Source organism: Helicoverpa armigera, chromosome 12 (assembly GCF_030705265.1).
Source record: "Helicoverpa armigera isolate CAAS_96S chromosome 12, ASM3070526v1, whole genome shotgun sequence".
NCBI lineage: Eukaryota > Metazoa > Arthropoda > Insecta > Lepidoptera > Noctuidae > Helicoverpa > Helicoverpa armigera.
The window spans coordinates 8,991,617-9,017,683 of record NC_087131.1 but is presented as its reverse complement, the minus strand read 5'-3'; the positions used below and the strand labels follow the sequence as shown (position 1 = coordinate 9,017,683).

General features: G+C 36.2%; 2 protein-coding genes across 2 annotated transcripts in view; both read right to left on the bottom strand.

The window, feature by feature from the left end:
* LOC110383950 (A disintegrin and metalloproteinase with thrombospondin motifs 1) overlaps positions 1–7,540 on the bottom strand; it is a 57,069-nt gene extending 49,529 nt beyond the window's left edge. Inside the window, exons 1-4 of the mRNA XM_049838600.2 lie at positions 6,887–7,540; positions 6,705–6,811; positions 6,431–6,599; positions 5,354–5,519 (exon numbers count right to left, since the gene is read on the bottom strand). Coding sequence (XP_049694557.2) covers positions 5,354–5,519; positions 6,431–6,599; positions 6,705–6,811; positions 6,887–7,496 — 1,052 coding nt within the window. The 5' untranslated portion in view covers positions 7,497–7,540. The remainder of the gene's footprint in view (positions 1–5,353; positions 5,520–6,430; positions 6,600–6,704; positions 6,812–6,886) is intronic.
* A 2,836-nt stretch (positions 7,541–10,376) lies between these two features.
* LOC110383980 (odorant receptor 13a) lies at positions 10,377–25,481 on the bottom strand. Its single transcript, XM_064037264.1, has 9 exons — positions 25,366–25,481; positions 24,648–24,835; positions 20,918–21,081; positions 19,940–20,193; positions 19,193–19,307; positions 18,903–19,002; positions 18,338–18,445; positions 17,353–17,517; positions 10,377–10,766 (listed from the first exon to the last, which is right to left on the bottom strand). The coding sequence occupies exons 1-9, from the start codon at positions 25,478–25,480 to the stop codon at positions 10,377–10,379; spliced, it is 1,599 nt and encodes a 532-aa protein (XP_063893334.1). The 5' UTR covers position 25,481.
* Positions 25,482–26,067: the final 586 nt, after the last annotated feature.

The window sequence follows — 26,067 nt, the reverse complement described above, 5'->3', positions numbered from 1 at the left end:
TGAAAACCCGCCTGTCACTTCGTCAGCTAAGCGGGCTCTAAACCAAGAGATCAACAAGCACGTACGACACGACCTACGGTGCTCCAATACTCTTGACATTGAAAGAGCAATTGAGCTGAATCGGGGGTCAAAGGTGTTCGTACAATCTCTTGGAAGAAGCCACTTGACGAAGCTGACCACAACAAGTGGAGAAGTCATTTCTTCGGTGCCGGCAGTCCTTTCGGAAGTGGAAAACTTCTATGGCCGGTTATACGCATCGCATGCATCTCGATCTGATCCCGGAAATGAGGATTCTAGAGCTACTGGGGGAGCTCCAGAAGCTTTTTAACGCCGTCCTGTTTGAAGGGAGAACTCCAGAGGCGTGGAGTAGGAGTGTTGTCGTCCTTTTCTTCAAAAAGGGAGACAAATCCCTGCTGAAGAACTATCGACTCATTTCCCTCCTAAGCCACGTATATAAGCTGTTCTCAAGAGTGATCACGAACCGACTTGCGCGAATACTCGACGAATTCCAACCACCGGAGCAGGCTAGGTTTCGGAGCGGATACGGCACCATATACCACATCCACACAGTGCGGCAGATTATACAGAAGACCGAAGAGTATAATCAGCCCCTGTGTCTAGCATTTGTGGACTATGAGAAGGCCTTTGACTCGGTTGAAATCTGGTCTGTTCTGGAATCCCTGCAGCGTTGCCAAGTAGATTGGCGGAAAAAGGCTCGGAGGATGATGATGACATCTTACGAGTACGTAGTTATTTATCTTATTTAATACAACTTCCTGCTACTTATTACAACAATCCACAATAATTAAAATTATAAAAAGATTGTAATACCGTAATCACGGTATTGGCTCGTCAATACCGGTATTGAAAAAAGACCAAAATATATCCGTGATCACGGTATTACGGGATCCCGTAATACCGGTATTGAAAGCCCTAGTAGAAAATAATAATAAAAGTTTTAAGATTAATTGACGACTATTGGGGCATGACGACTTCACCCGCGTTTACCTTACATAAAACAAGGTTAGATCGGGAAACTAGTATATTAAGAAGTTTACGAACTTTAGTTTTCTTGAGATTTGTCACTAGATTAGCTGTCGTGTTACTAAGGTGACGGATAGATTATAGAAATTGTATAAAAGAAATATTTCAGTTCATTATTAATGCCTACAAGCCGTTTGAAATAGAACATAATTGGAATTTAAAAGATTGTGCTGTAATAAAACATAATTTACTTAGGTACTTTAGGAATACAAAAAATATAGCAGGAAAAGAATCATTAAGCACATTTTAAGATAACTTTAATAGGTAATCTCGCCTCATTTGATAGCCTTAATGCACTTATAAGTGCTTTAAAACTGTACCTTCACTTAACATTTTCGTACCGTTTGATTTGGCTTGCCTTGCACGCTCAATGAAAGTCTAACTTAGTAAGTAATTCCAGTTACTTTAAACTCATCGCAAGTACATATTAAAATGTCTTTGAACACTGCTTTACTTAGGCGTGACATCAGTCTAAGTATTCAAACTACTACCACATTGCGAGCACGTTGCCAAGCCATTTAAAATTCAGATTACATAACACATTATTTTTTATGTAAACATCAGTACTTGTAATTAATACGAAGTGTTTTGCTCGACAAGTCTTTTGAAACTGAAGCCACGGAAGCTTGAATTTAATTGCTTGTCAACATACTGTGGGATTTTGTTTGCTGTTGAAACGAGGCAGAGGAAACGTATTCGTAAAACTATTAATTTGTGGATTAATTGTGGACTTGACTGTACATAATCAGTCCCTATTTAATTCACCTAAATAATGAAGCAGAACAATTGTAAGGAAAATGATTTATACTGATGTAGCTTACCTACTTATTTTTTAAGGGTAAAATTACAGCTTTTAAGTTAATCACTGTAGAATTAATTGAAACACACCGCAAAACAATTGAAAGGAAAATGATTTATATGGATGTAGCTTACCTACTTATTTTTTGGGTAAAATGACAGCTTAGTCGATGACTATAGAATTAATTAGAACACACCTATCGCATATCATGTTTCTAGCAGGACCTCTTACGAGCTTAATTAAGCATACCCATCAACAAACTTAAGGCAAACGTGATCTCTATAACAATTGCTTCTCCCATAATCATTCATTGTTCATCCATGTTACGGGATATTAATTTTATGTGCATAATCAAATTATTGTTATGGGTGTGCTGTTGAACATATAAAGTTCAATTTAATGCCTCAAAGATTGCGCTGTCACATTAAAAAGCTATACATTTAACAGCATTATATTTAGTATTGTTATTTGACGTATTTAAAACTACTCTACTCGTGCTGCCTATCCTTGAAGAGTTAATAAGCGTGATGATTTATCTAACCCAGTGTAAGTACTTATGATAGGAGTAAACAACCTTGGTCGTCGATATCAATCAGCTGGAAGCAATCGGTACCGAAATAGATGAAAGCTCTGGAGCTCGTGAGTTTAGCAATCTCGATCAACGAAATTTATTTAAATATATTATGCTATTTGATGGAGTAAATATAGATCTGGCACTGACACTGATAGTTTTATATTAAATCCAGTTTAGAGATGATGTATGTCTGCGCATTTGTATGTTACTAGTCGCATTTTATTTTCATCTTGTTTAAACGTCTCGTTCAACAAAAATACGACTGTAAAACAAAAACGCATCCGGACGTTCCTTTGTTGGAAGTTATTTTAAAAACAATTGAAGCACGAATTAATACGATTATAACGAAGTGTTAATAAAAAAGCCGAGTTGTAAACTTTTCGATGAAAAGCAATTATTCACTTTAAGGAAAACAATGTACAATTACGTAGCGTGGCGTTATCCATAAAAATACCATTCATTAATTTGTTTGTTAGAGGGATCGCTCAAGCGAACCAATCGAGTGCTAATTAAATGGCGGACTAAAGGGTTCTTTGTGGGGTTCAGTACACTTTGAACCCGCGGTCCGACACTGATTCACAACTTTATCGTCGGCAGCTACATTAGGATAAAAGATATTTTATGACGAACTGAGAGTAAGTGACGCCGCCCATGGCCGGAGAACTACATAAAATGTTTTAGGAGCCCGCAACAAAAGGCGAACACTCACGGATTCTCAAAAGTTCTTAAAACCTTTTTATGGTCACCGTATTATGTTTTATGTATTTAATTAAGTGAATCAATTACCCTTCCATGTTGTTCGTTTTGGAGAACCGATAAAGAGAGTGAACATATGGACTTTAAAGTGACCATTTTAAGCATGAAATACTGTGAGAACCCGCAGTTTTAAGCCGACATAATTATTAAATATACACTAGACTAGGTGTATAGGTTGCTATTGTGCAAAATTGCTCTTAATAAACTTAAATGAATTGGGTATGAAAGCTAGCTCTTAATTTAAGATAGAAATCAAATCTATGTTTTATTAGGTATTTACGGACATAAAAAAGCTTTAGTTTTTAAACTACAACTATCGATCACACATACACATTAGAAACCGGGAATAAAGACTTGTCAGACATTAGTTTTATAGTTAAAGTTAACGCAGACGCCTCGCGTAATTTATGTCTATTACATTTATTTCTAGAAAACACGAAATGCGTCATTCTTTCGTAAGCTCACAGACAAAGGGTTTTGTTCTAAATTAACTTCCTTATTATGAATCAAGATATAAAATGCCTACTAAATTCTAACGATGGCAATGTTAGGTCAGAACCTTTACAAAGAACGATAAACATGTCAAAATATTATAGTTATAGATGATATTTGTCGATATGCGTTAATAAATGGCTGTTTTGTTCTAAATGTCCTGTCTGAGAAAAATAGGATTGTTTTTTTGTCAGTGGCAGAAAATAACCTTGATTTATTTGATAGGAACGTTGCCTTTTACAGAAAATTGAAGTATTGGTACCCGTATAATAACGAGGTGTGTGGGTAGTTACTTATTCTAATTAATATCTACAAGAAAAATCCGGCAACCTATGAGAGAAAATAATATTAACACTTCAAATCTCTGAAATTATGAAAGCTTGAAAGTTTTATCATAGTTCGCCTTGAAGACGAAAAACAGTTACGAATAGACGTCATGTCAAAACAAAATAATTATATTAATTTCTTATAAAAGGAAGCGACAGAAAACATCAAAATAAAAACGAAAACCGTCACAAATATTAATAAAACATGAAGCAGAATCGTGACACCAATTCGTTTTTAATAAATATTTTCCCGAACGTTAATTTAATAACGAATATGATACGCTGGTATTGTCCTTTTGTTTCTACTTTAGAAATTGTAATGAGGCAGGGAGAGTGGCTACATAAGTAATTGGCAATTTTAAATTGTAATCAATGTGATTCAGACATCCGGAACGTTTCTATTATGTTGGCATGCCTGGGTCGTGGGACCATGTCACTTATATACATACTAACATCGATCAGTAGGTAATATCTAAAGTTACTCGGTAATAAACACATATAAAATATGATCTACATCTGTCACAGCTTGCGAGATTCTATTAAGATTCTTTAAAAAATTAAACGCAACCACATCGATATTAGTTCTATAACAATATTTGTAAACTAAGACCCACACTAAAACATACACCCATTTAAAACTGACGAGTTTCGCGCTAATCCCTCAAATAGATTTTAAAATTAGCGCAGAAAACGCGTTTATTCAGACATCAACCGTACGAGGAACGTAGACAAATGAATATGAATTTGTAATATCGTAGAATGCATTGCAGACGTATGCATCCTGCAGCCGACATGACACGATTTGAATGTTCCTTCACACCTGTTGTTTACAATATTCTATTGATTGAGAGCTTTGCGTTCTTCAGCGAGAATATCATTCAATTTAACACAATATGCTCGCATGCGGTTGTAGTGAACAAATTGAGTTAACTAAGATTTATGGATTTCAATACACTTCAAGCTTGTTTCCTTAATATCAATTGAAATAAGGTTTGAACTGAATTTGGACATATCTCATGCTTTGTTATTTTGTATTAGGAAGTAGATGTTACGCAGCTGGGCGTGTGTCATAGTTTTATATGTAATTCCTAATTTGGCCACTGTTTAGTGTTGCGAAAGCAGCTTGGTTTTTGTTTTGTGTCAGATTCCTTGTTAAATCAGCCCCTATAATGGGTTTTCTTTGTACCTACGTCCTGCCAAACCACGGAACTGTAGAGTCCCAGATTTTTGGAAGGCAAACGAGGTAAACGACCGAAGCCAAGACGCTGAAGCCTACTGACACAACTTTATGGAAATGGAGACACAAACCGGCGATTATCTATATCACTATCAAAGTTATACAAATGTTTTTTTTATACTCACAGATGTGCCAATTCATGTGCTATGACGAAAGCGCTTGTAAGACCCTCATCTCGGTCTATAGCAGCCGATCGAGTCCTGGAACAGACTCCACCGACGGGGGCGAAGCCCGAGGGTCCCCCGAGTTGGGCCCGGGTCAGCCACACCGCAGCGTCCCATCCAGTACTGTCTGCGAACCATTTAGTAAATTAATGAAACTTATAATTATATATTAGTAACATTTCTATTCTTCTATCTCTAATATGCAAAAGAAAATAATATTTTAATACGAGGAACATGTTTATAACGTATAGCGAATTTAGAGTGCTTGTCGAAAAAAGTACAGCCTATAAAATTGACGGTCTCATGTAAATATTCAGATATGATATTGTTAGGCGGTTATTTATTTATTTGGTACTGTTTATTTACCAGTTAGTTCCATTTTAGTACACTTTAATTTATAATAACAACCTCATAAAACAAACAATCGTCGGTATAAACGGGAGAAAATAATTTTTCAATATTTTGTGTGGCTGTATAAATATTTAAATTAAACGAGTGCCTGAAAAAACCCGTTGTGAAATAAATACTTAATGTTGTGACAAATACAAAATTATTAATACTGTTTTAAAATGAAAATAAATGTTTCAGCAGCTACCAGTAGCTACAAACCAAATAAATCTATTTAATTTGAGCATATTACGAAAAAAATATAGCCACTGTATATCTTCTCACGATCGAAAGGCGGATTAGTCAAGAAAAAAGTGGGACATGTGTCATTACAGCATGATATCAGAGCTGATTTAATGTACAGGAAGTAGTTATAAAGCTACAAGTAAAATAAATCCTAGAATAAACCGCAGCTACATGTCACAAGCTACCTACTTCTATCCTCTCCGGAATTAAGATAAGCGGCGCATTAGATTTAAGACCAAGTAGAAAATACTGTTGTGAGCAAAATTTGGGTCAGCCACAAATGTTTTCACGAGCTAATTTCTATAAATCATATTTAATTATCCAGATCTAAAAGTTAAGCGAACTGTTTATTTTGATTATTGTGTGCGAATATAAAATATAGCTATTTCAGTGAGTATACAGCACCTGTCGGCAACTTCATCAAGTGTCTGTAGTTCCACTTATTCACAGCCTCCAATGATTTCCTGACATTCCCGTACTTTATGACATAGTCTTTCTCTTCATACAAATACAGTTTGTTGATCACGAGTGTCATGTTCGAGTTCAGAGAGGGATCGTTGAAGATGGCACTGACCTATAACGTATTACATAAAGATTGAATGAGTTAAACCATGCACTGACAGCGTCGTACCAAAATAAACACTACCGCGCATCCATTCTGCCGCGCCTTCATACTCACGATGTTCATTAAAGCGAGAATGTAATGCTTCACTCTCTCCTTGCCGTGGAACTTGAGCATCGTGTGATCGGCTACGATAGCCATTTCTAGCCACAAACCCTTGACACCTGGAACATTAATCACGATATTGGACATCCAGGACACACCTCGAATTTTTCACATTGGTTACACTACTACCACACCTGAAACTGGTCTACTGATAATTCTTGCTCCCCGAAAGTTATCAGTTTCCGTATAAACACTATGTCGCGGTCGCACGTGGGGCTCTGGCACCGGGTCATCCTCCTCGCCGAAGTCAAGTTCAAGGTCGGTGATCGTGTCACCCGTGAGATTGTACGCGGCCGCCCATTCCGACAGCTCCACGTCTCGTCTCCTCAACACATGCGCGTCTCTCTCCTGGTGCGTCGGCTGCAGAACAAACTCCTCGCTGCCGACCTGAAGCAGCCCGTACAGCTGACCGTCACAATCTGTCACTGTCGCAGATGATTGTGCTTCGTCTATAACTCTGCCTTTGTAGAACTGGCACTCATTGTAATACGGTGATCGTATCTGTCTGTTTTCGTGCAGCTCCAGGTGCCAGCCGAGCAGCTGCAGGTGGCGGGTGCCGGAGTGGGCAGCGTGCCTGCGGACGCGGGGTGCTAGCACTAGGGTTTGGGCCGGCGGGGCCCAGGCGCCGGCGCCGGCCGCCGCCGCGAGGAGCATGGCCGCCCACAGCCAGCGCGGCATCGTCCGCGCGCCGCCGCGAGCTCCGCCTCTCTGCCCGACGCCGAACGACGCGCTGCGCTTACGCATCTACGCACATGGCGGGCGTCTCGTCGCGCGGAAGGTAAACGACTCCGCGACTTATAGATTGCATGTGCTTCATGCCTCATGCGTCATTTGTAAACAAAGGGCGAGCGCCTGTTTTTGTTTTATTATCGCCTAGCGTGTAACGTGCGGTTATGTCTATCGATGTAGCTACACGTGAAACTTCCGATTGATTGGTTTTAGGAATATTTTACTCCAAGCCCATGTCCTGTAGACGATGGACAGTTTCCTTTCGCTGTGACAGTTATTGCAATTTTGTAATAAATATTGATAAGAACTGTGCGATAAATGTCAAGTGCATGAACTTTTGCACTGCTAATTGAGGAGATAGTGCACTGTACAGAGCGACAGTAATATTTTATAATTATTATTTATGTGATAAGTTGCGTCACGCTTCATCGTGTAGGGACTTTCTACTGGTTCTGAGCTTATGGAGAGCTAAGTTCAGCAGCAATTAATTACTGTTTTATAATTTGTTCATTTTATTTATAAATGGTTTACAATTATTCTTCAGTTGTATATAAACATCATTTTATTGCTTTTTAATGGAAGTAATTCCACTTATCTTTTAATGTTTACAATCGTTTCTAAAAGAAACTTATACTTGCTATCTATCTTTTACAAGTATCGTGCATGACAACATTTCAATCACACGCGGGCTTGCGAGCGAATTCCTAAAATGCATCAATGCACCGGTGAAATATTTGAGTCACGTGGAGCCGCGATGCATGTTCCATACATAGTGGGTACAATGTGTGCATTGTGTTATGCTGCAACTGCACATTCATATTAAACAACAATCATTCTCTAATGTAAGTTTAAAACTACGGAACCACGATGCCAATACTGGCTACTGAATTTACCGTTAACTGTCTCGAACCCCTTCTAAAATTAGCAGACGTATTTATTTAAAATTCTAGCTTCCATGATATGTTTATTTTGTGTTAATTAGATGCAGATGTCATTTGTTTACGTCGGAGCTTGCAGCTATCCCCGAATAGCTGGTTGCAAGAAATGTTTTTGATATATTTTTATGTCTCGTGCATAGTTTTAGAAGAATCAGTTTTTTTTTCTGTTGTACACAGTCAAGACGGTTGCGTATAGTTATAGTAATTCTAATTTTACCATTAACGAAAGATGCGAGTGCTATGTACCAATTTCATTTAGCAGAGAGATATTTTATAAAATGTTATTTATGACATTATACTGTACACATTCGTTCACATTACCCATGGTAAATACTATTCAGTCTACAATTGTATTGTTGCTGATTTTTACAGACGACTGAAAGTATGAAATACCTAGCTACCATCTGCACAATACGTCTGCTAACCGTGTTAATTAAGACACAAAAGAATATCTTTAAAATACTCGTACATACCTATAACAATATATACATATCGGTATGTAGGTACGTACCTCTGTAAAGTCAGTACATATTATAGAAAAGACTATGTGTAATCATGTAGGTACTATTACTATAAACTTACCCATACATTTTGTAATTGTCAGACGCAAGTCAAGGTTGTCTATTTTAACCGTGATATTAATTGAAACTATAGTAGTAGTATAATATTAGTAAGTAATAAAATATATAAATTAAAACGGATAGAGAATGAATTCATTGACAAAAGGATAAAATTAGACCATTATTTATAAAGCATGACAATACGAGCTTAATTAGATTTATCAACATAGTGCAACATAATATTTTAATGATTACCTATTCCAATTTGTCAACATTATTTGAAGCAAAATATAAATATGATATTGTTTTATTAAATACACTATGTGTTGGGACCTACTTAAATTATTTATTACAAATAGGTAAGTTACCAATAAACAAGTTGCAATTCCACTCTTTTCAAGGAAAGTTCTCTAAAAGGTAAATTTTAACTTCAGGCTTAAAAACTGTAATAAACTAAAAATAACATCGCATTAAAAAAATATTCGTATACCTAAGTACTTATTCAGTATATTTGTGACTATTGTTATTTCGATAGTTACAGATGGCTATAATGACGTCACAAGCCGTAAATAAGGAACTTCGCGCTGGACCAGCACTAATAGATCATTGTTATAATTTACCGCTCCTTCAAGCTCCGTCAACCATGTACTTACATACATAACCCATACTAATAAGGAAGAATACAAAAATATTTCTGTACATTATTTTAAAATGTACCTATGAGACAGAAATGTATTGAAGCCGAAGCTAAGGGACAAATTCATTAAGTTAATTGTAGGTACGGTAGACTGCACATCAGTGGTAACTGTCATGCACCTTAACTCAATAGAAATAAGTACAATTTTCCTATAAAACTGTTACCACTGACCTGAAGTTGACTGTACCTACGCGAGTACTTAACACCAATAGGTAAAGTTAGTTTCGGAAAACAGAATATTAGTTTTGGACTGTATCCATATAATATGTAGGTTTATTGAATAAAATACCATAATGCGTCAAATATTTATTAGGAAAATAAAATTGATAACCGTTTTAAGCTATGTTCCTACCACACAAAATAAATAACGTTGTTAAGAATCTCATTTACTACATCAATTGTATGTCACAATATTTAGTTATTACCCCCGCACTCAGAGACATTTAATGATTACTTAAGTCACTCCTTAGTGACAGATTATCATAGAAAAAAAAGTAAACATTAACCGTCTTACCACAAAAACTTTTAAACGTCAGTTTATGCCTTGTCTAAAAAAATGTCAAATTATGACGTTGACATATGGTTCATTTTGCAGCCAAAATTTTATTAGACAAGTGTAAAACAGGGTTTAAAGTTTTTGTAGTAAGACCCTAAATGTCTCTGAGTGTGTCCTTTAGTCTGAAGATTATTTCAGCATTGTTTAAACAAGTCTCCCGTTACGTCTTTCATTTTCACTTTGTATATGTTGCTGAAACAACGGATGCACTTCATCATCAGCAAGTCCGTCTCGTCGGATCATAATAGTACGATGTGATAGGTCCACCTCATTGCTCTCAGTAGAACCTTCATTTGTTTTGTAAAATATGCTTATAACCACACCTTCTTCGTGAGGACTTCCATTACCAAAAATACAGTATTCGCGCAAATTTTCTGATAAGTACATGCCAACGGCACCGACTCGGTTTATTCTGTTGTTCCTGAAGTCTTCGACGTGAAAATCCGGGTTGTCTTTTAGGTCATTGCAGAGAGGTTCCACGTTACCAATTCTTAGGGACACGTCTTTCATGTTGGGGTTCTGGCCTTTTAATGCCTGGAATGAGAAAGTTGACAAACACTTGATATGTAATTCATAAGTTGGTGGACTACAGTTTTTACTGCATGCTAGTGAATAAATTAATCAATTCTGACTTTGGACCTAAGCGAAACCTATTCGCTTTATTAATTAGGCAAATAGTAAAAGGCTAAATTAATAAAAAATATGAAATATCGATAAGTAAGTACCTTCTCATGTCCTTAGTTGTTTTTAATTTTAAATGGCAAAAGTTCTCGACAATAAACCAGAACATATAATAATATGTTGCCTACAATTCGGGACCCATCCAGAAGTTTTGTAGGTTATCTCTATAATTTACTATTGGAAACCAATAGGTACCTAACTGCAAACTAAGTATTGATCAAGCATAAACGATGACGCTAGTGCCAAATGTCGCGGTAATAGACTTGAATCCGGTTCGCACATCGCACGCCGATTAATCAAAGTGATGTATTGTGTACAGTAATTTCACGGAGCGGTTAGCAGAACGGGGACTGTTTTCTTAGTATATAGGCATGCAGATCAATGTACAAGATCTATATACATAGATATATCCAGTTAAATTATCTATAAAGGCTTTAAATGGCGCCAGCACATTATGAAACTATTCTAAGTAGTTTTGCTACTTCAGTTTATATTCACCCATGTCATATTATTGTTTCTATTTTTAATTCATTGTCAATAAAACTGTTTATTAGTAATTCATATGGATAATATATTCACGTTGACGATATACATACCTGAAGATTGGAAAATGCCAAAATATACGCCACCACATTCATATCGAAACTATTTAATTTTTCCTCCAATATTCAGTAATTATATTAATTAAGTATCACTGTTTCACCGTTCACTAAGTACACAGCAATATGTTTGGGCCTCACCGTCCCTCACTATTTATAATTTGTATTCAGACAGCTTTGACTAATTTTTCAAGCTGCCTACTAAGAACTAAGAAATGTTTTGCCCGCATGTTAATAAGGCCGCAACAATGCGTGAATTAACATAATAATATGGCTGTTTCGTTTGTCTTACTAGAAATACGTCTATATTTTTAAATAACATCACGTTTTTATTTTCCAAGAAAAACCTTTCTTACGTTGAGATTGAGGTTTTTCTTTCAAAAATTGACTACGCAACTATTGAAAATATGACCCGTAGGGGCGAGCGCACCCATTGACATGAATATGAGAGTATCAATACACTATTTTACAGCTACAAGTACTTATTTTTAACTGATAAGACCTGACAAAACTAGCATAACAAACATAAAATAGGTATGATCCTATATGACTGCGAAGACTCCAGTTCTTGAAACTGTCAAAAACAGCATTCTGTACCTATAACAAACATAAGACGATCATTAACGCTGTCACACAAACTCGTCACATCTGTCATTCTCGTGTTGACGTCGGATTACATACGAGTTCAGAAGATGAAGCTTGCTAGATGCTTGTAATAATGTGCGGTGAGCAACAGTTTCTTGACTGACGGGAGACAGGTTCAGTCGACTCGCACCTCTGTGCTGTTATTTATTCTGTGGTTGTTTTATATGCTGATTGGTTCTTCAGTTCGTTGCTGGCGCTGGTAAGGTGGTTTAGATAAGGTCCTGGTAATATTAGTTGGGAATTTTAAGATAATCGAGTATGTCAATTATCCATAACCTTAGTATGAGAGTACCTACAGGACGAGATAAAAAGCGAACTTAAAAGCTCAACTCTTGTCACAATATGATTAAGTTATACTTAATTTCCCAACAGTAAGTAAGTAAGCAGCCGAAAAGTTTGCGAAAGCGCTCACATCAAGTCAATAAAACTTAAGTGTAAAGTCTTAAGACCTAGTCGTAAGTTTCACAGGCCTTGGTAACTTAGTCTTGGAACGTTCTCCGCAAGAAACCCTCGTAATAATTTATGGCGGATCTTAGGAAAGCGCCGATGTGGTCCATAATAGTGGCCTGGATCTAATGGGGTTGGCCTGTTTGCCGAAATATGAGATCGTTCGCTGTTTGAGACGTCGGATTCAATTATTGTTCTAGAACTAGTTCGACAATATAAGTACACTCATCATATTAAATCAGCCAGAGGAAGAGCCAACGAACCCTTGTCCTAAATGATGCAGGCAGTAGCAGCTTTCATACGTCCATTTTTTTAAATTTTGTGAATTTCAGACAATTCTTATACTTAATTAGAACACTGTAGAACTTCGATTTCATCATACGTCTGTTACTAAAACCAACACTGACACCGAAACTTTGGAAGGGTCGCCATGTAAGAGGAGATATGCATCTCCACAATAGGTTGTAAGTAATTAGAAAGATGTTCATTGTTCACAGATCGATAAATTCCTTTATGTGTGTTCCTAATCAATTAATTCCTGTGCTGTAATCATTGAGTACAATTTGCTATAATTGCTTACTATTTACCACGGTACACAGTCACCAAATGGCTCTCATTAATTAAAAAATGGCTAGAAATAAGTATTACCATTCAAATAAAACGTCTCTTATAAAAAAAATCTTAAAGACCGGCTTTTCCTTAGAGAGGACTATTAATTAAATCTGATTATAAAATTAGCATTTCTTTGAGTTGAATGGTCTTATCAAATGGAGGGCCTACTTATATTTGTTGTAAGTAGGTAAATATTTAAATAAATAAAAATATAAAAAAAATACGTCGTGACAAATAAATGAATTTAAAATACATTCTAGCCACATTTTTCTAAAAAGTTCTAACATATTTATAAACGTCTTTTTCAATGTTTCTCGGACTTCAGGAACTAATAAAATAAATAAAAGATTTCCCCTCGGATTGTATTGTTATCGTAACTTTCAAATGCCTTATCGTAACACGGATGAGTACCTACATTGTTACGCGAAACTTTAGCGCAACTTTTAACAATCTAAAACTCGAACAAAGGTTTCTAACGTTAAAAGAAAATCTATTTTGGCGTTTCGATGGGATCATTTTATACGTATACAGTTTTATAGTAAGTGAGGTAATGTTTATTAGGCAAAAGTGTTTTAGTAAGGCTAGAATTTTAGTTGACTTTGCCAACTTGCTTTTCTTTATGTAGTTAGTAGTCTCTGCTCGTTTTTCTCCATAGGAACTCCACAGCACTTTTGGAATGCGTAACTAGAATCGAACTTTTTTATATTTTTGACTTTCACACTTGCTTATAAAGGCCTGAATGAAATAAAATGATTTGACAGCAGTGATGATCTTTCAAATCTCTTCAATAGGAGAATAGTGACTCTTCTTGAAGTTTCTACAAAGTTCCCAAGATTCAATTTTTTATGCACACGAAAATAATTTCTGGTCCACAAAGATCTCTTTGAAATATCGCATACCATTAATAATGCAGGGGTCGCGAGTCGCCGATCGCAGGGTAAGTGGAAACCTGAATATTTAATCTTCTTGAGGGATTCGTAACGGTCACTGCCATTTCCCTTATGGAATAATTAATCGCAAATAGAGCGGACTACCAAGTTTGTTTAGTTTACCAACTAAAGTTTGAGTTATATCTACGTATTGGTGGGCCTTAATACATTATTGAATGTCAGGTTACCAATTGTAGGTACCATTCTGTTTCTGTCTTGTCTTGTAACGTGTCCTTCTGGTCCCTAGGGGAGTTCTGGGGTCAGTCAACCGCTTGTGAAAATCGATGAAGGTTGAAAATGAGTCCTTTTCCTCCATGCTATATCGGGTGTGTCGTTCATAATCACATTAAATGAAATGCGTTAATATACTGGCTAATATATGTCGATTAACACAAAGATAAAAGAAAAATACGTAAAAATAAAAAAATGATTTTTTCAAACAAAGTATTTGGAATAAAAATGTGCAAAAATTAGAACACCATATAAAAGTCAGTCATTACAAACAACTGAAATTCTCCCTTGAAAACTGACAGCTGTCAACTAATCAAAACATACGATACTCCTAACTTTATCTCTGCTTTACACATGATGTTGTAAATTATAAAAACGAAAGATGACTCCTGTGGTGAAACCACTGAATGGATTAGGTTATTTTTTTTACAATTCGCCATCGAATATCATAAAGTATATGCGATGTGATTTAATGTGATTGTGAACGACACACCCGATATATGTTTCACTAAAATAGCGAGTCACTTGTTTCCACTGTCAACCCAGACAGCACTTTCTTTCTTTTTTCAAAAAGTTGAAGTTCTTATTGCATGCCTGTACTACGTCTAAAGATTTCATACATTATAATGTGTCGTACTTCGCTACATAGCTCAAAGAACCTCATACGTTACCTGCAGCTAGGAGTACATACAATTCTATATGCATTTCAAACACATCCCAGCTTCCAAAGCCACCTGGCTGAGAGGTACTGTTATCCCAAAGTTTAATTACACGGCAGCAATCAAGAGACTGCCTTGAGCTTAGTTATTCATATTAAGACAGGAGTTTCGTATGAATTAAATTAATTATTATGCACTACATTAAGCGTTGCAAAGACAAAGGAAAGTAGATTCGTCTTAGAGTATTCGCATACAACAAACTTTTAGTCGGCGGATAGTTTTTTGGGCCTCATAAATCAGTATGTAGATGAACGGACCTGCGCACATAACAAAGATCAGGTATTAAGCCGAAAGAAAACTGATTGAATTCAAGATTTTCTTTAAAAATACATTATTTTTTCTAACCACTTGGCCAACTATCGGCCGATTGTTTAGTCTGTACCTAGTGTGCTCTTAAAAATTAAGAGGACGAATTGGAATTTTTGGCGCCAAGGATGTCAATTTTTCTCAGTAAATACAAAACGGATCAAAATACAACTTGGTTATCTGAAAGTTCATGATATAAGCCTTATTTTGTTAGTTGTAGAAACATGATTAGGTAACTTTTATAACAGAGAAAAATATATCAAACATACCTCTTTTTAAAAAGAGATTCACATATTATGGGCAAACGGGACCGATTTAAGCCTCTTAACTTTTTTAGTAGTTGAGTATATACATACTCTTTAAAATGGTAGTAGGAATTTTTATTAAATTATCATTTCTAAATATTAAAATTACAAAACCATTTTGTCGCTTACGACTTTTAGTTATAAGCTAGCGCGCGTATTGTTATCCTCGCCCCGCTCAGACGCTCCGACCCCTTTTGGCGCCTTAGATGCGCGTGCCGGTTATCGCCTTAAGGCGAGGAAGTGGTCAACAATAATTCTATAATTAACAGTCTAAAAATAATAGGTATGCTAAATTATCAGTAGCTTATGTTTACAACTCTACCTTAACCCTTCGCGCTTCAAACAGCAATTCGTCACGTTTCTATGATAATATCTTTTCATCTAGTTTTGTCCTAAAGAAACCTGTCGTAGTTTCCGCGAGTGATGTCGTACTAGCGTCTACGTACTCTCGTCACATTGTTATGCTAACCGAGTACCAGCCGGTAACAACAAAGAATTGTACTACACCATCAGAATAGTTATTGCCAATATATTTTTTTAGCCTTCTTTGTTACAACTGTAGTTTTGTCTATAAAAAATAGATTAGCATTACGGCGAATTTACTAAAGAAGATTTGCTGATGAACAAATAGGAGGAATAAATTAGAATTGTAGGACAGTGGCTTTTTTCGGAGGAAAAAATAATTCTACGTGTACTTTTAACATCTTCCTAAATAAAAAAAATCTTTCAACTATATTTTCTTTATTTTAAAAGTGATGTTAAAATTAAATCATAACGTGCGTCTACAAATCCAGAGTGTCCTATTGGTCCTAGTGTATAACATATTGTGATTTAAACCATATTTCTTCTGGTTGTTTACTCATGTTTTGTCGTAAGAAGAATATTCAAGGCACTATATGAAGCCTTCACCAGCTGAAAATAAAACAGTAATAAAATCACAAACAATATCTTCAATAAAGTTTTTTCATAAAATTTAGGTTACGAGGAAATCTTTTTCATGAAGCTAGCTTTTTAATAATGTCGATAAAGTTATCTAATAGAAACATAAATCAGAGTCAGATTTATTTCTTGCTATAAAGTTAAATAACCCGTAACGGCTGGGAGGGGCAAGGTTCTTATTATATTATTCTTGTCGTAAGGAATATACCAAGAAGAAGGCAGTAGTATTATCATCATTTCAACAGTCCACTTTTCTTTTGCTTTTAGCTTACGCTGTCTAAAAGTTATAAGGGTTGTTTCGAGGAGTCAATATAAAGACAGCTGTGAATCCTTTTGTAACTCCAAAACTGAAATACCTGCTAAACGCCCAATTTGAAAAAAAATGCTTGTTTTAAGGGAAGAAAGAAGTATTAAAGGCACAAAGAAACTAGTGTTCTGAATACTGATTAATTTATCATTTTACATTTAAATTGTCTTATCTTATTTATGCCTGTGTTTCGGATGGCACGTTAATCTATAGGTCCCGACTGTCATTGAAATCCTTGGTAGTCGTTACGGGTAGTCAGAAGCCAGTAAGTTTGACACGAGTCTAACCAAGGGTATTGGGTTGCCCGGGTAACCGGGTTGAGGTCAGATAGGCAGTCACTTCTTGTAAAGCACTGGTAACGTAGTTCATTGATGATGATTATCTTATTTATCATACTTACACTGGTATACGAAGTTAAAGAGAGCGTGTACATGCCCCCAGCGAGGAACACAAGGGGCTTGTTGGAGCGCGCGATCACCAATATGATAGTGGCGCGCGCGCCGGGCACATGCGACACACCGCTCTCCCAGCCTGAGAAGTACGCTGATTGGCCTATACGCTGACTCTGTAAGAAATGCCTACAAATTATACAACCACCCATTTTTTTCAGGTAAATTATGTTAAAAGCTGACTGAACGATCAAGACACAGGTGCAATCCTTAGTTTTAAAAGTATGCAATTTATTAAAAAAAATATTTGACGTCTATTATTCTATTATTTTTATTCCATCGAGATTAAATGACGTCAGTGTGCACTTACAAGGGATTTTAAGCACGGATTGCGAGAGACATCTTCATGTTTGAATGCGCTAAGAAAATAATACCTAATCGTCTTATCACATTTTCTGTGTTAACAAACACTTGAGGTAGATAAATGTACTAGCACAAGAGTTTGTAGATTTATGCGAGAGAAGATAAGATGGTAAAGGGCTGCAGAACGTAATGCATTATCATGGGAAAAGGTATGCATTGTACCGTACAGGTTATACAAGTGGTATGTTTTGAAACCATTTTGAGTCCATTGTAGTGAACACATCACAAATCCTCCTCGGTGTTATGAGAAGACTCATAAAGCGTCGGATGTACATTGAAATTCCAATTCCGAAAGTGATAAATTGTGACCCATTAGCACAACTTGTAACATCAGCTTAAGGCACCCCTGTACACATCCCTGTAATTTCTCTTCCGCAATATGGCAAGTTTTTGGTGAAAGTTTGGAGCACCGCCCATTATAGGACCGAAACCCCATAATGCATTGTTTGGCACAAGTAGAAACTGATTCATCTATTTACATATCTATCCTTCAATATTTTACTTAAAATATGTGGATAGTTGCTATGTGGATAGTGGAGCTATGTGGATAGTGGTGCTAGGTGGATAGTTTACCTGGATAGTTATTTCTTCACACCATCGACAAATGATGTACAATGTGAACATGTTGTATCCCAAATAAAAAAGGCTCATAACGAATTTGCCCAAATTTTCTGCAATCGTCTGTAAGAAAAACATGTTATACAATTTACAGTACTCTACAGCATCTGTTTTACATTTATATTTATTATTTTACCAGAATAGACATGAAACCAATAGTCAGAGTAAAATGGGCAGTAAAAATAGTTTAAATGCGAATACATTTTATTTATTGCACAATCTGCTCGAAATTCAAGCTTGAGTTACAGTGGACTCGTTTCCCAGTATGTAACTATAAGCTCCAAATAATGAATCATTACGAAACCTCAACTCTTCATTACCTCGAATAAAGACTTATCGATGCCAATTTCAACCTCAAATTTTAACGTGTTTTTACTTCATAAAATTCACGGGATAAATCCTTTTCGATAATCGCCTTTCACTTGGGCTCTACTCTATTAATACCCGGCTTTAAGCCGTATGAATTTAAGCATATTTCATCGTAGGTCTGGGTTCAATTTAATATGAAGGTTTAACTTACAGCGGTTGCTTGATAACCGACGAAACATATGAGTAAGCCGCTGCAAGCCAGCTGGCCTAGCATCGGAGCGCTTAGTATTGTCTTCAAATCTGTAGTTTGACTAAAAAAAAGAAATTGGTTTTGATGTTCAAATGCTAGAGTCGGTAATAAATAGGACGGGTGCAAATTGAACAACAGATATCCAATAACAAACAAAAGGGTATCATTGAAGCACACAAGTCCTTACAGTAGCGTCTGTTCTCCAGTCTAGATAGTTCAAACCTTTCATCGATAGGATTTAGGAAACTTACTCTAAAATCTCCCGATGTTGTTTAACCAAATCGCCCAATCTCTTCCTATATTTCTCAACAAACATGTTGTGCTTCACCAACTCATGCTTGTTTATATCTGGGAAACAAATAGCACCTACATTAATCATCATAGCTAAACTCTGATGTGTAGACATAAACACGAAACTTTAAAACACTCAAAAAATTAGGGGGATATTCACTTCCTAGAAATTTGTTTGTAAACTGTTGCATAACTCCAACGCAGTCGCGTTATTCAGTCCCAAATTCGCACGAGCTTTACAAAATTCCTTGTAAAAGGGAACGATATGAAACGCTTTTCACGTCACTACCTTTTAATTTGCTTTGGAAGGCAAGCTTTAACGTTGCATTGCACCGAATTTCTGTCGCTCTATGAATAGCGATGGCACTCATTAAAATGATTCGCTCCAATAGGATTTACGAGTGTACAAGGCAACCACTGATGTCAAATAATATTATATTTTCACATGAATTTCGTATTTATTATTCTTTCGAACAGATTCGAAATGAAAATTGAATTGTATGCCCTTTCTGTTGTTTTCCTGCATAAAAGGTTTATATGATTTAAAACTCTTTTTTGTACATTTATTTCTATCATTTTGTACTCTTCGAAGCTTTAATACTTTATTCCTTTAATTAATTGAAAAATCTGGTTTCACAGACCTTTCATGAAGCATAATCCTTGGATTAGCAAAGACTTGGCAAACAATAAAACATCAATGTACCTACCAGGAAATTCCGAAGCGCATTCCTCAAAGACATTCTCAAAGCAGTTTGCCAGCACATTGAACTGACACACAAGTGGTATCAGATGAGCCTGCATGATCACCTCAGACATTATCACCATGGAGGACGCATAGCTGAACATAGTGCCCACAAATAAGTAGGAGATGACGTAACGCAGGGGACTATCGTAAGCAAATGGCAGCTTCACATCCACCATTAAGTTGAAATCCATGTCGTCTACTAGTGGGTGTAGTACCCTGAAATGTTTATTTATAGCGTACAATTTTGGTTATCTTTTTATACGTTAAGTAACTATTATTTTTTTCGGGAAATGGCTCAGATTATTAAGAGAAGGAGATGCGGATATGCGTCTTTTAGCATAACAACATTATAGAGGAAGAGCAAACACCAATTCAGTGCAAAACTTCCAAAATATTACTGTTTTTTTTTTTTGTTTCATAAACAGTAAACAAAAGCAGTTTTATTTTAAATGCTTTCAAGTTTATAAAGGATGTTTGTAAAAGTTTTAGATGAAAAGTATTCATCTCGTAAAGTTGAAATAACTTAAGTTGCCTGTAGTCCAAGTTTCTAAGTGCAACGTAAATGTATGAAACTCTCGGGTTTAGTAAACACAGCGGATTATGTAAATACCGATAGTTTCATGTTTCAGAACTTTAAATCCCTATACTTTGTTTCGCTAGAGGTTTTTGAAATATAAGTATTATAGACAACTCCGAACACTGTTATTTAAAGTATCTTTTCTCAACTTGAGAACTACATAATATAAGGTATAAGTAATGATTTTGGATCATCATAAATATCAAAGTAGTTCTTTCACATATTACATGATCCAGCACAGTCTTCACCATCATACAATGATGGAGCAAGATCAGAAAAAAGCAGAGTGTTTTGACGTTTTTCAGAAAGGAAATAATTATACAATCGGCACAAAATATGAAATAATAAAAAAATCCATATTACCACACTGCCAGAGTGAGATAGGCTAGACACAGCAAAACTTTTAAGTATTTCTTGTGCGTGAGAACCCAATGATTCACGATGGCCTGTCTGTTTTCAGTAGATATATCGAAACTTGGAGACTCCAAAGCCCTTGCTAATTTCTTGAACACTTTTTTGTTGCTCACCTACACAAAAATAAAAAAATATGTAAGGATGAAAAACAGTCCTGCGATTCTATAAAATTCGATCAACAACTCGCATTTCACTTCGATTCGTAATGTCATTTCATACTTTAGGGGAGGTAGGGGAGGGATGGGCACTTTTTCACATTTATTGCATAAAAAATTCAGATTTTACAGATAATCAACTTTTATTGCCATTTCTTATGTTTGGCTAGATAAAATCAAAGAGCTATCCTAAAAATTACAATCAGTTTCAACATTACGAGATATTTAAACGGTTTCAATAAAACTGTCGACACGTCAAAATTTTGTTTAGTTTGACATGCTTTAGTTGGTACTTACGTAGTGTTTAAAGTTACTTTTTGCTTTTTATAGGGTTTATCGTTTATAACATTTTGTCATAATAATTGCGTACTTTTTTGGGTCGGGGGTTTTTTTAAATTTATAATTTTATTTTATTTCATGGTTTTTTAAAGGAGCTCCTTAATTTTTCCTTCTTTTTATGATGGGTTCGCTATATTATGCGATCTCAGCCAAAGGAAGCTGTTTAACAATCCTCATGACAAACTGGCTCTGGGAGAATTGCACAGATTGAGAAACAATAAAGATGGACCTTTGTTGATCCAGGGTTCATTCTAGGGTTTCATCCGCCACATCCCATTTCCAGCATTAGGTTCTCGTCAATTAGAAACATGAAGAAAACTAGTCAAAACAAATTAAACGAGCCTAAACTCGATGGGTTTACTAAAAGGCAGTTCAGGATTACGTCTCCTATCTTCGTGTCCTAACAGCAGACCAGCTCAGTGGTTCCAGAAGACATTAGTATTTCAAATTTTAGATCCCACATATGCTTGCAAGTAAACTGAGCGTGTAACATTCCTATCACACCTAACAAACGAGCTGATGACCTTGAAGACCTGAACCGATTTCCACCAAACATAGCTAAGAACACTCCCGAATGACATTCCAATTTCCAATTTAAACAAAAAAAACCGCATTACAATCGGATCATCCGTTTGGGAGCTACGATGCCACATACACACACACACACACAGACACGTCAAACTTATAACACCTCGTCGTTTTTGCGTCGGGGGTTAAAAAGAATGGTTTGCGACGGGAAATTCTTAAAGATTTAATATAACGAGCAATACAAGAGGTATCAAAAGGTTAAAAAATAAAATTAACAGCTGATAAATATGGAGTCCCTAGATCAAGTTGGCAACGGTACCTGAAACAAGATTCTATAAAGGATTTTTAGCGCAGATTTATAACCTCACAAATTTTCACTGAAGAAGAAGAACAAAAATTTACAAATTATACATTACATGGTATGTCCAAGCCTCCCTACCATAGGGAGCATTGGACACTTTTGACTTAGTTTATAAAAAAAAATCGGTAAAAAAATTTAACTAAAACGGTTTTATCTTATGTGCACTGAAAACTAGAAAATAAAAAATAGTTACTTACCTGTCAACCTACGGTGGTCCCGGTCATATTAGACTAAAATAAAAACGTGGGGCCCATAAACTATTGCTGTAGTACCTCTTCTAGAGGTATAATAGGTGTGGATTGCATCGACTTAATATAATCGTAACTGGAGATTTTGACAATCAATCATTAATAATAGAAAATACACATACGTTTCATTAGTTTTCTCTTTATAACGATCCGAAACCGCAACAAAATATTTAAGTACTTTTACGAGTGTTTGTTCTTGACAACTCACAGAAATGACAGATAGTCTATGGATGAACACCGTTACCAGTCGGTAACGTAAACTACCCAATAAAAAATGATCAAATCAGAATAAAAGGACCCCCCTTTTATTCTGATTTCATCATGTCTCCCAACTGCCCATCTGTCCCCTACCTCCCCTATAGATAGACAGATTTTGGCAGATCTGTCAAAATCTCGACTTTAATTTAGTTCAACTTGTCAACACGCTCGATAGTGAAGCGCTAGTGTAGTTTGACAATGTCAATCACGAAACTTTAAGGTAGAATTCCGTGGGTCGCGATTGTCGCAGCCGCGCGCGACAAAAGTCAACCTATGAAAATGTATGGCACCGCTGCCGAGGGCCGCGACAGTCGCGCGCGGACGACGAATTTCGTGAGCCGCTCGCGGCCGTACGCTTCTCAACATGGTCTAGCGCTTAATAACATCTATAGAATTTTAGTAAAACCAGAATTAAATTGTTGACAATGCCGCGAGCAGCTTACGAAATTCGTCGGCCGCGCGCGACTGTCACGGGCCTCGGCAACGGTGCCATACATTTTCATAGGTTGTCTATTGTCGCGTCCACGGAATTCTACCTTTAGATCGAAGTCGAAGTGAGAGTGATGTCGAAGTGAGTTGTGATATTTTATAGAATCGACATGCAGTACGTACTTAATCAATGTTTGATGTATGAAATCTGGCTGTATCCGTTTCATGATTTTCCCGAAACTTTGAATAATGGTATTACTAATTTTATAAACGCAAAAAAATGCGCCTTCCTTTGCGGAAAATCCGCACACCCAATTTTATTTAAAAAATCCTCTCAACACGGCGAAAAGCAAAATAAACGTAATTTGATTTCACTGAGAACAAAACGATCGTATTTGCTAAAGGTACACCGGATACCTATCATAAAATGTCTTGAGTATCTGGGAAACCAATAAAATTCGCGTTCTAAAATAAAATATCTTCTTCGCAACCGCTGCCTAAAGCACTTAGGAGCTTCAAAAGCTATTTAAAATTTATTGGAACTATAGCAAAATTCAATTTACAAAATTCTCTATTATGAGACATTTTTTATTAGACTGGAATACCTTTTTTTATTTCTTTATTCATTATGAAGTAGTATTACAATGCTTAGTATCTGAAAATAGCTCTATTTTAAATAAAGAAGAGTGGAAAGGACCTACCTGGATCTTGTTATTAACTTAGGGGATTTGAGGATGCGACCAAGCTTGTCAGGGCTCTTGTAACGTCTATAGGCAGCTTAACTCGATAATACTCTAAAACCTTATTGGTCCCAACTAGGCTGGCTTTTCAAAAACCCCTGACATCAGTTTATGTCAATGCCTACCTTCATTTTTATGTGGTAAAAGGTAGAGGGTAACTATATTAGGTACACCAAAATTTTGAGATAAAGATCTTTTGTTGAGAGTGCCTAGTTATTTTTATCAAACTTAAGAGGTAGTCTTTAAACGTCAGAATACACCAATCCTATTGAGGTTGAATTGCAAAACAAATGATCGTTATTCTTACGAGTACTTTAACCATGTACCGTGCTAATATGCTAATTTGTCGCTAGTACTCGTTAAAGAGGTATTTATTGCTAAACGACAGTAAAATACTACGTGACATTAATGTGTTCTCTTGCCGGGATTGCGGGATTGTTCGAAAGAGTTACCGCGGCCTGGTACATAAAGGGCTTAAGAGGGAACATGATGGGTTTTAGTCAGTAAGAGTCTGATACACGCTCTGCTAATCCACAGCGAGAGAGGTCATTTGATGATTTCCCAAAAGTTTATTTGTTCTTCTGTGTAAGTTTAAAAATAGATCGAAGAAAGGCCAATTACCATAATCATAAGTTTCCAAAGAGTGATCAAGTGTATGAATATGACGTTGACGCTAGAGATGAGCTCATCCAAACTCATGTTGTTCCCCAGTGCATGCCATATCTCGCAGATTACGACCAGGCCACTTAGCATCCTGACACTGCTGCTGTATATCATGTATCCCATGTAGTCATCTGATGTGGAAAGACCTAAAATAAGTATAGCATTAACGTCACAGGCGATCCGGTGTTGATTTATTGAGGGCACATCCATACATGTCCGTAAAGAATACTATCGGGATGGACTCAGTGAGCTTTGCTATCAGTCCACGCTTGGATGGAAGCCTCCTTTAAGGTAGGTATATCCCGATCCTCAGTTTAAGCCCGGTTGTTCCTACGTTGCGGTAAAGCTAAAGTTAAAATTTTACCGTTGTCAATTTTGACCTCGGTTAATTTGACATTTTTATTATGTTTTGACGTTCAACCACGTTTCTTGAATTTAAACCCTGTTAATTTTACTGTAATTAGAATTTAGCCCTAAGCTTGACGTTACCGAGCTTCGAACAACCGGGCCTTAGTCGAGTAGTGTAATATCTTATGTAATAAATGTTTATCCAGGACAGAGACACTTTATTTGCAGATATGTCATATAAACATGTTCAACCACCCAAATCCACAAAATAGATAGTAGATAGAAGGTATCCAATTCAATTAAACTTATCCTAATTTACTTTACTAACCAGTTATAAAGGCGAGTCGGTAAACGGATTCAAAGAACGCCCTTTCCAGAGGCCCGGCGGAGTCTACCGCCCTGCTCTGGGTTAATTTCCTCCATACAGAGTGTAGGAACCACATTGTGTGCTTTCCTGATTATCCGATGTGAGCAAATGATCCCTCGGCCAATATGTGGATCTTCCCAATTCAATTAACCATTTAAATATTTGTAGAACAGTAATTATGTGCACGTCAACTTTGTGTTCGTTTCCATTATGTCGGAATAACATTGTAATTGGATTTTTGTCTTTAAAAATAACTACTTTTCTTTAATATAAAATTGTTCGTAACTTTTTAATGAAAAGTATTCATCTAGTAAAGTTTAAATAACTTAAGTCGCCTATAGTTCAAGTTCCTAAGTTCTTAATTCAGTTAGGTAATATACTGTCATTGTTTTGCAAATAAACAGGGGATAAAATAATAATAATAGATTCGGTTGAATTAAGTTAGTTACATAGTTATTGCCGGTTTATGATCTGGCACGCGTCATACGTTTGATACACATTTGAAGTTGGTAAACATGATGTAAATGAGCGGCAGTGCACATAATGCTATTATAATTATGAACATATAATTACGATATTAAAATGCCGTTAAATATGCATTTTTACGAATGCAAGTACATATTATACTTTAAAAATCATTTTTTTCCATTCTTTCAGTTCTTT